At 22.8% G+C, this 18,610-nt stretch overlaps 1 protein-coding gene across 2 annotated transcripts in view; it reads right to left on the bottom strand.

Annotated features, from left to right (window-relative positions):
- LOC108231675 (cadherin-22) overlaps positions 1-18,610 on the bottom strand; it is a 136,768-nt gene that overhangs the window by 29,532 nt on the left and 88,626 nt on the right. For both annotated transcript variants that reach the window (XM_017408903.3, XM_037975519.1), the window contains 4 exons: positions 9,328-9,447; positions 6,002-6,169; positions 4,141-4,322; positions 2,108-2,364 (listed from right to left, as the gene is read on the bottom strand). In XM_017408903.3, the coding sequence (XP_017264392.1) occupies positions 2,108-2,364; positions 4,141-4,322; positions 6,002-6,169; positions 9,328-9,447 (727 nt within the window). The remainder of the gene's footprint in view (positions 1-2,107; positions 2,365-4,140; positions 4,323-6,001; positions 6,170-9,327; positions 9,448-18,610) is intronic.

The following is an 18,610-nucleotide window of genomic DNA, read 5'->3' on the forward strand; positions in this document are numbered from 1 at the left end:
AAAATAATAATAATAATAATAATAATAATAATATGTTACTGTCTCGTCTAGTGACTGCTGGAGATAGGCACCAGCTCCTGGAAAGGAAAAACAGCTAAAGAAAATGGATGGATGGATGGATGGATGGATGGATGGATGGATGGATGGATGGATATTTTAAAATACTTTTATTTCTGTCATCTCTTTTTCAGAAAAGGCAGGTGGGAATTGATTCCTCTTTTGGACATAATTTAACTGCAAGTCTGGCATTGAAATAAGTGATAAAACAATTTAATCGTGTTTCTACGTATGTAAATATTTCTGTTGCTACCAAGACCAACCATGTAAATAAAATAAATCTACTGCACTCCTATGTCTTCTGAGGCTGTGCTTGATTTAAAGGGAAATGTGAGTCAGTCCAAATAGCATTAAAACATTCTCCATGCAAAATTGCTTCATTGTTCTATTACATTAAATGTAGAAATATCAAACATCAGAGAGTTGAGGTGAAGCAGTGGGTGGAAAGAAACATAAGAATGTGGAATAAACCTGCTTTGATCTTGAAACGTGACATACATATCCAACAACACAGAAAATGACAGGCTTTTACATTTAGACAGATACACACAATCTGCAGAATTTATTTTTATCACCCATCGCCATGAAAGGGTAGGTGTTCCTATCATTGCTTATGTCTGTGTGTGTTTTATTGTCTGTCTATGAATGAAATCTCTGATGAACCACTGGAGGGATTGTAATGAAACTCAGAAAGCAGTCATTAGACATTACAACTACAAATAAACATTTGTTTTTAGAGTAAAGCCAATTCAAGATGGCCACCAAAGCTAATAATTGTATGTGGTGGTAGCTGAGAGGCATCCCCAACACATACTCTGTGCACTAACAGATTGCCTGACATCTTTGCTTGAAACCATGACCTTGTAAAGTAGCAGGAAAATAAAATAAAATAAATATTCTTTCAAAGAATACTTCTTTTATTTCTCTAAGTTTAGCAACTTCAGACACCTCAAAAATATTACATAGAGCTCAAAGAAGTGCATGTTTTATCACACGTTCCATTTTAAATTTAGATGTTCTTGTTTAGTATAACCTTTCATTAAATACAGGTTGTTTACAGTAGTCTAAATGAGTTTACATATTATAACACAACATAGGCTATTTTCTGGCAATAGAAATTTGGTTTGTTAAGTTATGCGCTGCAAATATAGCAATGTGGATAAAATCAGCAGTCAACATTTACTGTCAACATTTTTATACATCTTTAGTATCTACTTATTGCTTTGATAATACATATATATTTTTATACATTTTATTAATACAATCAGAAGTTTATTATTTCTTCTTTAATTTTTAATGTTACCATTACACTAAATCAAACATAATATATTACTGTTGTTACTATGCTGGTCACACATTTTAGGAATCATCCCAGGGTGGATTATGATTGTAATCACAAAACAGTTTTTGCAGTTCAAGGTTATGAAAATGTAAAAACATTATTATTCAAAGCCATAGTTCATGTTAAGTGATAAATCATCAAATTATAGATTTAACAGTGTTCCATATAATGTTCTCCTAAACTGTTTTTACACAAACACTGCAGTCCTGAAATATTCCAGAAATCTGCAGTACGAACAAAGGACTGCAGAATCTCGTACTTATTTCTTGTATTTTTATTCATTTAATTATGTCGTTTTTTAACAAGACTCTCTAGTTTATTGTCTAAATATTTACAGTTTCATTCTCACTGCGTGTCATTGTAAAAATGTTTAAACACACAAACAAATAATCATTTTTTACACAGAGGGCACAGTAGTGTAAAAGTGGCACAGTCAAGTTTCATGTTTCCCTAAATTGTGCCCCGACAGTGTTTTTGCCTTTACTTTGTATTTTTTAGCTTCAGAGGACATGATAAAAAAAAAGAAAAAAAACAAACAAAAAACTATGACCTACATGTATGTATGAAGTGTGACTGCAGAAAAAATCTAAATCAATTTGTCGGCACATTATCCTGAATATTTACATTATTTATGTGAGTGTTCGGATATACATTCTTTTCTGCTATTTTATTATTATTATTATTATAATAGCCCGATTTCTTACATACCTCACTGGTTTATTTGTCACATCTGGATCCCGGGCTGTGACAATCCCAACCACCGATCCAACTTTGGCATCTTCTTGAACTTCCATTATAGTGCCATCTGCAGGTTGAAATATGGGTGGCTCATCTATGTCCGACACACTCACGCGGACAATGGTCTGGTCTCGGAACGAGCCCAGGTCCACAAAGCGAGGATCAACGTGCTTATTTACAGCTTCTACGACCACATTGTGTGTCCGCTTGCTTTCAAAATCTAGCAACTGAAAAAGAAACAAACACTGTAAAACACTGTAAATAAACAGTCTATCTGTTCAAATTTTATGTATGATTCTCACCAGATGGCCTAATGTTCTGGATTTGAATCTCAGGTCATCTTTTTGACATTTTCAATGGATAAAATAAATCCACCTTTTAAAACTGTCTAAGACTTTTTAACTGGCGATCCCAGCTAGTCAATGAGTCCAACATCATACGAATACATAAAATAAAAAAATAAATACATAAAAATAAAAAAATCCCCTCATCTCTTTTACCATACTAAAATGTGTAATCTGCACTTACTGTAGTTCATACTTTTGTATGTTTTCCACTTAAGCTGTCATTTATTATTTTGTAAACTTAGAAGATTAAGCACTTAAGGCATATGCCAAGGTCCCTTACTGCACCAAGCCTAAATGTTGTTTCTCCCTAACTTGCCTTGGGATAAGAGTGTTTGTTAAATGACTAAATGTAAAGATGCACTTTGGATGATTTAAATTCAAGTAGACAGTTCTGAGAGCTGCTATAAATGCACACAGGATACACTGAAAATACAGGATTTGATGGTGCAGACCATCCGACTACATTAAAACATGTATGGCTTTTATTTTGTTCTTTAAGCAGTGAGCATTAATATGCCCATAGCTACAAAAAATGACCATCAACTCTATAAATATCTTTCGAGATAGATCAAAAATGCCATAGATACAAATAAAGTGAACAGGTTTCCTTTAAATCTAATAACATGTAGTCTGATTTATTCCAATTTAAAAAGTTTTATTTTATCTGTAAAACCAGACACAATTACTAAAAATTAAATCATACAAGCTTTATAATTGTTTCTAAAGTGTTGAAATTATTTCTGCTTTCACATATTAACTTAGGACACAGTTGAAAAAGCATATGAATGCCAACTCATGCTTTTAAATCTGTCATTGGAGATGGGATTGGCCAAGACCATCTAAATGCCAAGTATGAACAATACCACAACCAGCAGTATTGCCTAACTAGTATATAATCAGTAAGTGTAATTAGCACTCCCACATCAATGATAGTGCCAGGTCCCATTTACAATAGGGATGAGCCACTAATACGAAACACTTATAATGTATTTGTATATTTTGTGAAAACAGTTGCCAATTTGTGGAACTTTTTTTTTTTAATTATAAAAAAAAAAAAAAGTTTCTCACCAGTGTCCCAATATTGAACACCAATCATGTATCTCAGCACCTCACAGTATGTCTCAGAGTTTCTTAAAAGGAGACGTGGCCTTCATGGTGATTTCTTGCCAACTGAATTCCAATTACTTCTACTTATCCGAGGTGCCAAGGACTACCGCATGTGATAGAATGTTTGAATTTTATGTATGATATCCCGCAAAAAATCCACTTTCAAGTCAACCTTCAAGCAGATGACCAAAGATTTTATCTCAAAGTATTCTTTGATATGATGCAAAATTCATGAAATGGCAAACAACGACACCAAGCTGCCCAATCTTTGAGGAAGCAAAGCGATGCCAAATCTAACTTTGCTTCACAGTTAGTATGATGGCTCTTAAGTTGAAAAGCTGTCTCTGGTCTGCACCCAACATATCTACTCTTACTGTGGCCAATAAATAAATAAATAAAATAAAATATATCTATTTTTGATTTGAACACAATAATCCCAAATGTTATAGATTTGTTTGGCTAGACGTGCTGTCAAAATTACTGCAAAAATCCACATTGGTAGACATAAAACAATACCAGCATTGTGACACTGCTTAAATTCAAACATACCTTCTTGATGGAGACAACAGCTTCATGTGTCTCTACATCTGTTGTGACCTTGAAAAGCTCTCCTCCCTCTTTGATCAGATAGCTCATATCTGTGTTTTCTCCCATGTCGGCATCTGTAGCTATGACACGTCCAACCGGTGTCCCCACAGCTGCTGCCTCTGACACTGAAAACTGGTACATCTCTGGTAAATTGAGAAAGTGGCCAGGGGGAGAAAGTATAGACAGTTCAAACAAGGTGTACAGCAAGGTAATGAGTTTATAACAAAAACAGGTAAAGTCTAAAAATGGGCATTGACACACAAACAGCAAAAGCTATGGTTTTACATGTTGTACAATGATTTTTACATATTAAATTATAACAATTAAGTTTAACATATTTGTTTTTCTTTTCTTTTTTTATTCTACTTTACTGCAATACACTTGAATATTTTTATCTACATTTACCCTTTAATAACTGTAGACTTTTTCACTCAGTTGCTTTTATTTGTCACTGTTATGTATTTTTTATTTGTTTTATTTATTTATTAATTTTATTGTTATATTGTGAAACTTTACTGTGTGTTTAAACAACCTGTATGCTTCTTGTTGCCTATCACTTTACATACAGTATACCTCATTAGGGAAATTAGAGTGTATCAGCAGCAAAGGATTTAATCTATTCTACTCTAAATTGTACATTTAAACACATTGCACAATCTGCACTTTATCTGTGTTATGAGACACATTCTTTTGCATAATAAATAGTGCTTTTAAATATCTGATGATACTTGCTAAATTACATATAAGATCACACAAAATCTGTAAGTTCTGCCAGAATGACTAAATATATAGCGTAAAACACTCTTGTTACAAGGAGAAAATTTAAGTTCAGAGTCCTTACATGTACCGTACGCCATCCTTCTGTACAACTGATTTATGAAAGCATATTTTAGATTCTGTTCCCTATATCCTGCAGTGGTGGTTCTATAATTCTGCAGGCCTTATCACTCTGACTGGGCAAATATGATTTACTGAGATGAAAAAAAGGATTCATACACAAATATGAAAAGGTGTGTGAAGACATATCACTCTCTGTCAACTAAACTGGCTGTACCTGTCGCTTAATCAAATGCACTAGTGTTATGGGGTTATACTACCACTTCACTGCAAAAAAGGAGAACATAAAAAGCTGAAATGAACTAAGGAAGGAAAATCACAATTTTATTAACACTTCTTATTACTTCTTGGCAGGCTTTAGGATTCAGAATAACAGTATATATTGTGTATTAGAAAACGAACCATACAAAGGTATAGAAACCATCAGCGGACTAAAATGTACTTGGTCAATGTTTAAACTGCTTAGTTTTAGAAGCTATTTTATTAAAGGTGCCTGTGTGGTTAGGTGATTTACACTATACATAGATAGATAATAATTTAAATTTACCTGTTGAGCACATCAAATGCCATGTGTTAGTCATAAAGGCAGAAAAGAAAATAACAATTGGCATGACAAATATAATAAACAATCAACTGAGTTGATTAAACCTGTTATGAGCTCACCTTAAATAAATGAATAAAAAAGTCAGATGTGCAGTGGAACAAATCTGTTTTCCTTATTTGATAGACTACTTTGTTATGAGCTGCAGGTATGAATGGCTCGTAAATTTAATTTAGGCAGTTTTCTAGAGCTGTATGCAGGGCAGTCATGCAACTACTGTATGTGGACTGCAGGTTTGCAAGGCACACTATGTGTCTTTATTATGCTCTTATTTCTTTGTTCAGGGAAAGGTCCGTCTATCATTTCCAACTGCTTTGTCTTTCTCCTTCTACATCGCAATCTCCTTTAAGGTCTAAGGTAAGAGAATGTGCAGGATACACTCACTCTGTGGGAAGCGTGGTGGGTTGTCATTAACGTCTGTGATCACTATGGTCACCGTGGTGGAGCCAGAGAGACAACCCATTTGTCCAGCCATGTCTGTTGCCTTGACAACTAGCTCATAACGATCTTGTGTCTCACGGTCCAAATCTGCCACTGCTGTCATGATTATTCCTACGAAGTGATGGGAGAGTTTAAGAAAAGAGGCAGAGAAGAGGAAGAGTAGTTAGTAAATGAGGCCAATGGAAAGGTTATATCAGTTGTTAGCACTTATGCAGTAACAGGTCAGATTTTCACTTTCAGTTTGAATATCAGCTTCTGCTAAGCAGCGTTATGAAGGCATAAGTGCAGCACATTTCAGTTTTTCCTCTTGATGGGAGAGAGCATGTCATTTCTGCCCCTCTGCACATAGACCATTTTATGGCTCAGTTGTATTAAAATGAATAATATATAGGGGCAGAATGAAAGCATGCCACAGCCACCCTGAACAGCATTACAGCTCCTTCATGGTGGTAAAAGCGCACTCATGCCTATAAAGTAGACATCTAGAAAACATGTGAGGGACATAGAGTAAGTGATATAATAAGGGGAGAGAGAGGGAAATTTCAGAGAAAGAGGGAAGCACAACCAATGGTTTCTAGCAAAGTGCACATTTCACAACATTTTAGTGGCAAAATATCAACAGGCAACTGGTAGTTAGGAATACAGCTTGCTGATTTCACTCACCTTTGACTTTGACCAAATATTACTACAACTATCCAAAACTAAGTGCAAGCTGCAGTGGAGTTACAGGGGGGGAGATAAATGTGGTTCTAATTTTTCATTTTCAATGACCTGTTTTCAACCAGTGAAGCAATGGAAGTCTAATTCTAATATGTACTTACAAAATCAACTGTTCTCCTGTTTGGGCCCTTACAGCCAGTGCAAAAAATTGAAAAGAGGCAGTTAAAAGATGAAGGAATCAGCTTGCCCTTTATGCTTGTCACAGTGCCATTTCTGCCACCCTTGTATGAGTAGAAGCTGTTAAAGCGTACATACTGCTGAACTGGAATTTTCATGGGTGGTACCATTGTAATTGAAACTGCGTGGTCAAATGTGAAATGGAGAAAACTGAAAATAATTTAATCACTGCTTTAAAATTAGAAATATGAAGAACTTCTTTTTATTATTTTTCTCCCATACTTTCCTGGCATTTTGAGCTTTGAAAATGTTTGTGTTTCATTTTAGAAAAAAAAGGTTTTGAATGAGAGAGTTAAGAACATAAATGGTATAATGTTTACTCTCAACTAAAAATGAATTATTAGCATATGCTAAAATATAGTTGCTGTTACGCTAGTGTTTTGTATTTCAACAGGTACAAACTCATGAGAGCTCAATGGCACTTTAAACTGCATGGCATGCTGTGTTTCATAAATGCTCTCACAATTTAGTTTAATTTCCATGATTTATACAGACAAAACAATTACATCTTAAAATCTACTTGACATTTGTGTAAAGAAATATATATATATACAGTATATATATATACTGTGCTGCAGAATCCATCGTACTGTAGCTCACTGTTGAATGATATATGCTAACTTGTCAATAAACACTACATTTGTTCACTACAAGAACTCTAAATGCAGCAGCTTGAGTGGCAGTTTTTAAAACACACTTTTCAGAATTTTAAAACATTCTCATAATACGGGGGCTCTTTTGATGTCAATACTCACTCATAAATTCTGTGCAGATATGTTCCACCTACACACACAGTCTCTTTCAGATTAGAGTAGCGCTAATGTGTTTACTTTAGTCACCCTCATGTTGACAGTGAATAATTATTTTGATGCAATGGTCAAACGAAAACACCCCAAACACAGGTCCCTTTCCCCTTTACTGTTGGCGCACATTTGCATTAACAATCCTTGCCTCCTGCGGTACGTGAACTGAATCATTACAAACCCGGTAGGTCAAATTTCTGTATTGTTACATGGTTGGCACTGCATAATAAAAATAAAAACCTATTTACACATGACTGTTGAAAATCTTGAAAAAAAAATCTAAGAGACTACTAAGTTCAGTAATGGTTTTAAGCACTGTTAAAAAAAACTGATCTATACTTTAAACTATAAACCTGTTACCAAAAAACATGAGTGACGCATAATTTAAAAGAAAGATGTAGAAGTCTTAAACTATATGCACAGAATAGGTACTGTAGCTATTCTTGTTCATGTGTGGTTCAGTTCTTAGGAAAACAAAATGGCCTGGATACTAAAAAAAAACTCCCCTATATAATCCCTGCTTGGCCAAAGTGACAGAAGACAAACTATGACTTGCTACTGAGCTTGTTGTCAAGATGAGTGAGAGTCATATTATTGAGTTTGATTTCTGTGTCTTCCATATTTTGACCCTCTTGACTTGCACCTATTGCCTTGTCTATTATTATCCACCCACCTTCCCCTCCCATCTTTTAAGCCTGTCTGCCTAAAAGGTAGGTAGAGGGGGTGGGTAGAATGAGGGTTGTGAGTCAAGAGCTGGAATGAACCATCCAGTCTCCCGGCTTATCCCACCAAGGTAGAGTCATTTATCATCCAGGCACCCTGACCAAATCAAAGTGGTGGACACCAAAAAAGGAATCATTAAAACTTTAGCAGTTTCCCTGGGGGCCGGCATTCAAACACCAGTGCTCGGATACTCCTGAAACACTGTAGGTCAGGTCTTACTGCTGCTATAAGCTTCATGCCTGTAGGGAAAAAGTAGGTTTTCCATGTATATAAGTGGGGGAAAAGAAATATGAATGTGGTTGAATTATAACACAGATTCTGATAAAGCATTTAATGAGTACATAGACACACTTCTTTTTGTACAAGTCTGTCTGGAAAGAGACAGGTCATGCCTCTTTTTTTTAAATACGTACAATGTCTTCATTTTTAAACAACGTTACAAAATGCTGTAATAGAAATATGACAGGACTACTACTAACCTTCTTAAAGAAGTTTTATTTTGAAGCATTTTGTTTGCAAATAATTTTAGGGGCCACAGAAAAGAATTAAATCCAATTTTGCACCCTTTACTCTTTTCATGAGGCATGTCATCGAGAAAACTCTATCTTTCTGAACAATTTAATTGGAAATCATGTTAAAAAAACAATTTCAAAATACTGTGCTGCAGATGCAATGAGTGACTTTCTACACAAGATGAAATGAATGCAGCATAATTTAAAATCAAAGTTGGAAGGAAACAAGTTGAGAAGGCAAAAAGACTTGAGAAACAAATGAGACATCCCTTCAGAAAAGTACAAACATTTTTAAATCAAATCACTCTGAGCTGGCTAAAAAGCATTGTCTTACCCGTGTGTTTGTCAACAGTGAAAAACTTTTCTCCATCCAGTACACTATACACCACTCTGGCACTGCTGCCGTATGTAGGGTCATCAGCATCAGATGCAGTAACCTTCATAACAGACGTTCCTGTTAAAGAGACACAACATTATTATAAAAGGCATGAAAAAACAAAACAAACAAACAAAAAATCTGCAGAGCAGGAAGGCCACCAGGGAATAGTCCTGGATATATATATATATATATATGAGTGAGATTTTCTCATAAGGGGGTAAGAATAACATGTAAAAGATGCACTTACTTGTCTTTATATTCATACATACTTAACTGTGAATATACTTGAAGGAGGGAGAATAAAAGAGTTTGGTATTACTCTAGAAATAAGATATTTCACCTCTTTGCACATATGTTTCGAAACAATTTTTTTGAAATTTTCAAATTACCCCTTCTCCACACCAGTGAGACACTACACCACTTAAGTTGTTTTCCTTCTCATAAGCACAGATATTCTCACAGATGACAGGAAACACAGAGATCTACAGCAAACATTACTTATCTTCAAAGAGTGTTACAAGCTAAATAAAACAGCCTCAAACAACATGTGATTACCAGCACTTAGGCAGAAAATACAAAATAGACATCTTCACATGGAATCTTGAAAAAAGGTTTGTAGAGCAGCAGTGTTTAAATCATTATTTCACATTAAGTGCAATATATTTGTCCACAGTGTGAATACACAAGCCTCTGGCAGCAAATGCGCAGGCACATCATCCCATTTAGTCACACATTTTAGTTAAATCTCAGCCTACAGCCTTAAAAACTTCATGATTCCTAATTAGAAGGTTAGGAAGTAACCTCATGTTTATCTCCCAATGGAGAATATCTTTCTATATTCTAAATATATTCATATATAGGAGAAGGAAGGTAAAGTGGAAGGAATCAGAAAGATGTTCCCAGGCACCACAAGTCCTCAAGGACAAGAAGTCAGTCTCTGTCTCCATTCCTCAGGCCAGTGTTATGGGTAATTACTGACAGCTGGTGATGTCCACTAAAGGTCACCACTGTAGCCCCTCTCAGAGCCCTGTCATGCCACTGTCCAGCTACATAATGACCGTATGCTAATGATGCTAATTAGCAGGAAGTGTCACAGCACTGTTTGTTTCCTGTCATTGAATGGAGTTCCTAAGGGGAAAAGAGGGAGGGAGAGGCTAGCAGATTACCATTATAGTCAGCAAGCCATTAAATCAGATGGCTCGGATTACTATTCTGTTGCTGTCATCTATAGAAATCTTTAGTTCTTTTTGTATTTTGGCTGGAACCAGCTTTTAAATGTGCTATAGAAGGATGCATAGCATATGCAATATCAAAGAATCTTTCATTTTAATACTGTTAACCACTTTCTGGGGATTTCAGTTACAGCAAATATGGATTACATAGCAGCTCATAGTAAATTTAAAATACAGCATAAAAATGAGTTGAAATGAGCTTTTAAATCAAATTGCAAATCATTCCATCCCATTACCCATTTCAAATATGCAAAAGTATACATTAGTTTAAACCATAAAAAAATCTAAATATGCCTCATTTCAGTTGAGAGATGAGTAAGATATCATTATTTCATGAAAACCTGAAACTGAAAAGAGGCTATTTTCATTCCTGGCAGCGATTATGGGAGGTTTGTTAATTCAGCTTACTTGGTTGGTGCTACCACTGTGGGTCCAACAAAGCCATTTTCATCCATGGGATTACTCACTTATCTTAATTTTCCCCAGGTAACAATCGGTTAGACGCTTAGCTGTTTCTGGATACTGCTGGCAGCAACATCAGACAGTCTGAAAGAACTATATAAATGCAAATGCTTCTTTAATGTGTTTATATTAAGTGGAGAAGGCATCACATTTGGCATGTGGGTTTTTATTTAAGGTTTGGCTTGCAATAAAGATTTCAGTGGGGAAGTCCTTATTTAGGGTATCTTTTGGTATCACCTGAGCACGTTTGGTCATTGATCGACTCGCAAACTATCTTAGCTTGAAATGCAATGCACATATATCAGTGACAAGAGAAGGATGTGCATTTGACAGACGTTTCTCAAGTTCAGTCTCTCAAGAGTTTCTCTAATGTAACCTCAAGTTTAAACAGCTCTCACATGGTACATATATGTGTATAAAGGCTTTGTTTCTATCTTTAATTGGCTGATTTTTATTTTTCTCGTTTTTTTTTTTTAATTTTCTAAATGACTTTTTGTTAATATTCTTCACATATCTAGTCCCAGCTGCCCAACCTCTAGAGTATATGGAGTTTAAAAGAATGTAACTACACAAGTAAAAGTGCTGCATAAATGTGTGTAAATGAGAGCATTGGACTATAAACACTTTTTAAGGGTTCAGCACTATATAAATGCACTCTGTTTATCTTTATTGAGAAAGCAATGTTTTCTTCTCTTTTTTTCTTTTTTGTTTTAGGTTTTTATGGTTTCAAAAAATAATTTTCAACAGTATTTCACTTGGCCAATACAATATAATACATGATAATATGTCATAAAGTATATGTATATATATTGTCGTGTTAAGAAAGGAGAGCATTCAGTCCAACTGTATCATCGTGATTAGTTTATTCCGCCTCACACCACCTCTCAGCATAGACATTTTCTTTCTCTCCAGCAATCAGCGTCACCTGTCTACTTTAGCCTGACGCACCCCCCTGTGATGTCATCACAGGTGGCCATTTGTAGTCCCCAACCATACATACCATTAACACCACATATATATATATATATATATATATATATATATATATATATATATATATATATATATATATATATATATATATATATATATATATATATATATATATATATATATATATATATATATATATATATATATATATATATATATATATATATATATATATATATATATATATATATATATATATATATATATATATATATATATATATATATATATATATATATATATATATATATATATATATATATATATATATATATATATATATATATATATATATATATATATATATATATATATATATATATATATATATATATATATATATATATATATATATATATATATATATATATATATATATATATATATATATATATATATATATATATATATATATATATATATATATATATATATATATATATATATATATATATATATATATATATATATATATATATATATATATATATATATATATATATATATATATATATATATATATATATATATATATATATATATATATATATATATATATATATATATATATATATATATATATATATATATATATATATATATATATATATATATATATATATATATATATATATATATATATATATATATATATATATATATATATATATATATATATATATATATATATATATATATATATATATATATATATATATATATATATATATATATATATATATATATATATATATATATATATATATATATATATATATATATATATATATATATATATATATATATATATATATATATATATATATATATATATATATATATATATATATATATATATATATATATATATATATATATATATATATATATATATATATATATATATATATATATATATATATATATATATATATATATATATATATATATATATATATATATATATATATATATATATATATATATATATATATATATATATATATATATATATATATATATATATATATATATATATATATATATATATATATATATATATATATATATATATATATATATATATATATATATATATATATATATATATATATATATATATATATATATATATATATATATATATATATATATATATATATATATATATATATATATATATATATATATATATATATATATATATATATATATATATATATATATATATATATATATATATATATATATATATATATATATATATATATATATATATATATATATATATATATATATATATATATATATATATATATATATATATATATATATATATATATATATATATATATATATATATATATATATATATATATATATATATATATATATATATATATATATATATATATATATATATATATATATATATATATATATATATATATATATATATATATATATATATATATATATATATATATATATATATATATATATATATATATATATATATATATATATATATATATATATATATATATATATATATATATATATATATATATATATATATATATATATATATATATATATATATATATATATATATATATATATATATATATATATATATATATATATATATATATATATATATATATATATATATATATATATATATATATATATATATATATATATATATATATATATATATATATATATATATATATATATATATATATATATATATATATATATATATATATATATATATATATATATATATATATATATATATATATATATATATATATATATATATATATATATATATATATATATATATATATATATATATATATATATATATATATATATATATATATATATATATATATATATATATATATATATATATATATATATATATATATATATATATATATATATATATATATATATATATATATATATATATATATATATATATATATATATATATATATATATATATATATATATATATATATATATATATATATATATATATATATATATATATATATATATATATATATATATATATATATATATATATATATATATATATATATATATATATATATATATATATATATATATATATATATATATATATATATATATATATATATATATATATATATATATATATATATATATATATATATATATATATATATATATATATATATATATATATATATATATATATATATATATATATATATATATATATATATATATATATATATATATATATATATATATATATATATATATATATATATATATATATATATATATATATATATATATATATATATATATATATATATATATATATATATATATATATATATATATATATATATATATATATATATATATATATATATATATATATATATATATATATATATATATATATATATATATATATATATATATATATATATATATATATATATATATATATATATATATATATATATATATATATATATATATATATATATATATATATATATATATATATATATATATATATATATATATATATATATATATATATATATATATATATATATATATATATATATATATATATATATATATATATATATATATATATATATATATATATATATATATATATATATATATATATATATATATATATATATATATATATATATATATATATATATATATATATATATATATATATATATATATATATATATATATATATATATATATATATATATATATATATATATATATATATATATATATATATATATATATATATATATATATATATATATATATATATATATATATATATATATATATATATATATATATATATATATATATATATATATATATATATATATATATATATATATATATATATATATATATATATATATATATATATATATATATATATATATATATATATATATATATATATATATATATATATATATATATATATATATATATATATATATATATATATATATATATATATATATATATATATATATATATATATATATATATATATATATATATATATATATATATATATATATATATATATATATATATATATATATATATATATATATATATATATATATATATATATATATATATATATATATATATATATATATATATATATATATATATATATATATATATATATATATATATATATATATATATATATATATATATATATATATATATATATATATATATATATATATATATATATATATATATATATATATATATATATATATATATATATATATATATATATATATATATATATATATATATATATATATATATATATATATATATATATATATATATATATATATATATATATATATATATATATATATATATATATATATATATATATATATATATATATATATATATATATATATATATATATATATATATATATATATATATATATATATATATATATATATATATATATATATATATATATATATATATATATATATATATATATATATATATATATATATATATATATATATATATATATATATATATATATATATATATATATATATATATATATATATATATATATATATATATATATATATATATATATATATATATATATATATATATATATATATATATATATATATATATATATATATATATATATATATATATATATATATATATATATATATATATATATATATATATATATATATATATATATATATATATATATATATATATATATATATATATATATATATATATATATATATATATATATATATATATATATATATATATATATATATATATATATATATATATATATATATATATATATATATATATATATATATATATATATATATATATATATATATATATATATATATATATATATATATATATATATATATATATATATATATATATATATATATATATATATATATATATATATATATATATATATATATATATATATATATATATATATATATATATATATATATATATATATATATATATATATATATATATATATATATATATATATATATATATATATATATATATATATATATATATATATATATATATATATATATATATATATATATATATATATATATATATATATATATATATATATATATATATATATATATATATATATATATATATATATATATATATATATATATATATATATATATATATATATATATATATATATATATATATATATATATATATATATATATATATATATATATATATATATATATATATATATATATATATATATATATATATATATATATATATATATATATATATATATATATATATATATATATATATATATATATATATATATATATATATATATATATATATATATATATATATATATATATATATATATATATATATATATATATATATATATATATATATATATATATATATATATATATATATATATATATATATATATATATATATATATATATATATATATATATATATATATATATATATATATATATATATATATATATATATATATATATATATATATATATATATATATATATATATATATATATATATATATATATATATATATATATATATATATATATATATATATATATATATATATATATATATATATATATATATATATATATATATATATATATATATATATATATATATATATATATATATATATATATATATATATATATATATATATATATATATATATATATATATATATATATATATATATATATATATATATATATATATATATATATATATATATATATATATATATATATATATATATATATATATATATATATATATATATATATATATATATATATATATATATATATATATATATATATATATATATATATATATATATATATATATATATATATATATATATATATATATATATATATATATATATATATATATATATATATATATATATATATATATATATATATATATATATATATATATATATATATATATATATATATATATATATATATATATATATATATATATATATATATATATATATATATATATATATATATATATATATATATATATATATATATATATATATATATATATATATATATATATATATATATATATATATATATATATATATATATATATATATATATATATATATATATATATATATATATATATATATATATATATATATATATATATATATATATATATATATATATATATATATATATATATATATATATATATATATATATATATATATATATATATATATATATATATATATATATATATATATATATATATATATATATATATATATATATATATATATATATATATATATATATATATATATATATATATATATATATATATATATATATATATATATATATATATATATATATATATATATATATATATATATATATATATATATATATATATATATATATATATATATATATATATATATATATATATATATATATATATATATATATATATATATATATATATATATATATATATATATATATATATATATATATATATATATATATATATATATATATATATATATATATATATATATATATATATATATATATATATATATATATATATATATATATATATATATATATATATATATATATATATATATATATATATATATATATATATATATATATATATATATATATATATATATATATATATATATATATATATATATATATATATATATATATATATATATATATATATATATATATATATATATATATATATATATATATATATATATATATATATATATATATATATATATATATATATATATATATATATATATATATATATATATATATATATATATATATATATATATATATATATATATATATATATATATATATATATATATATATATATATATATATATATATATATATATATATATATATATATATATATATATATATATATATATATATATATATATATATATATATATATATATATATATATATATATATATATATATATATATATATATATATATATATATATATATATATATATATATATATATATATATATATATATATATATATATATATATATATATATATATATATATATATATATATATATATATATATATATATATATATATATATATATATATATATATATATATATATATATATATATATATATATATATATATATATATATATATATATATATATATATATATATATATATATATATATATATATATATATATATATATATATATATATATATATATATATATATATATATATATATAT

This window comes from Kryptolebias marmoratus, linkage group LG4 (assembly GCF_001649575.2).
Source record: "Kryptolebias marmoratus isolate JLee-2015 linkage group LG4, ASM164957v2, whole genome shotgun sequence".
Classification (NCBI taxonomy): Eukaryota; Metazoa; Chordata; class Actinopteri; order Cyprinodontiformes; family Rivulidae; genus Kryptolebias; species Kryptolebias marmoratus.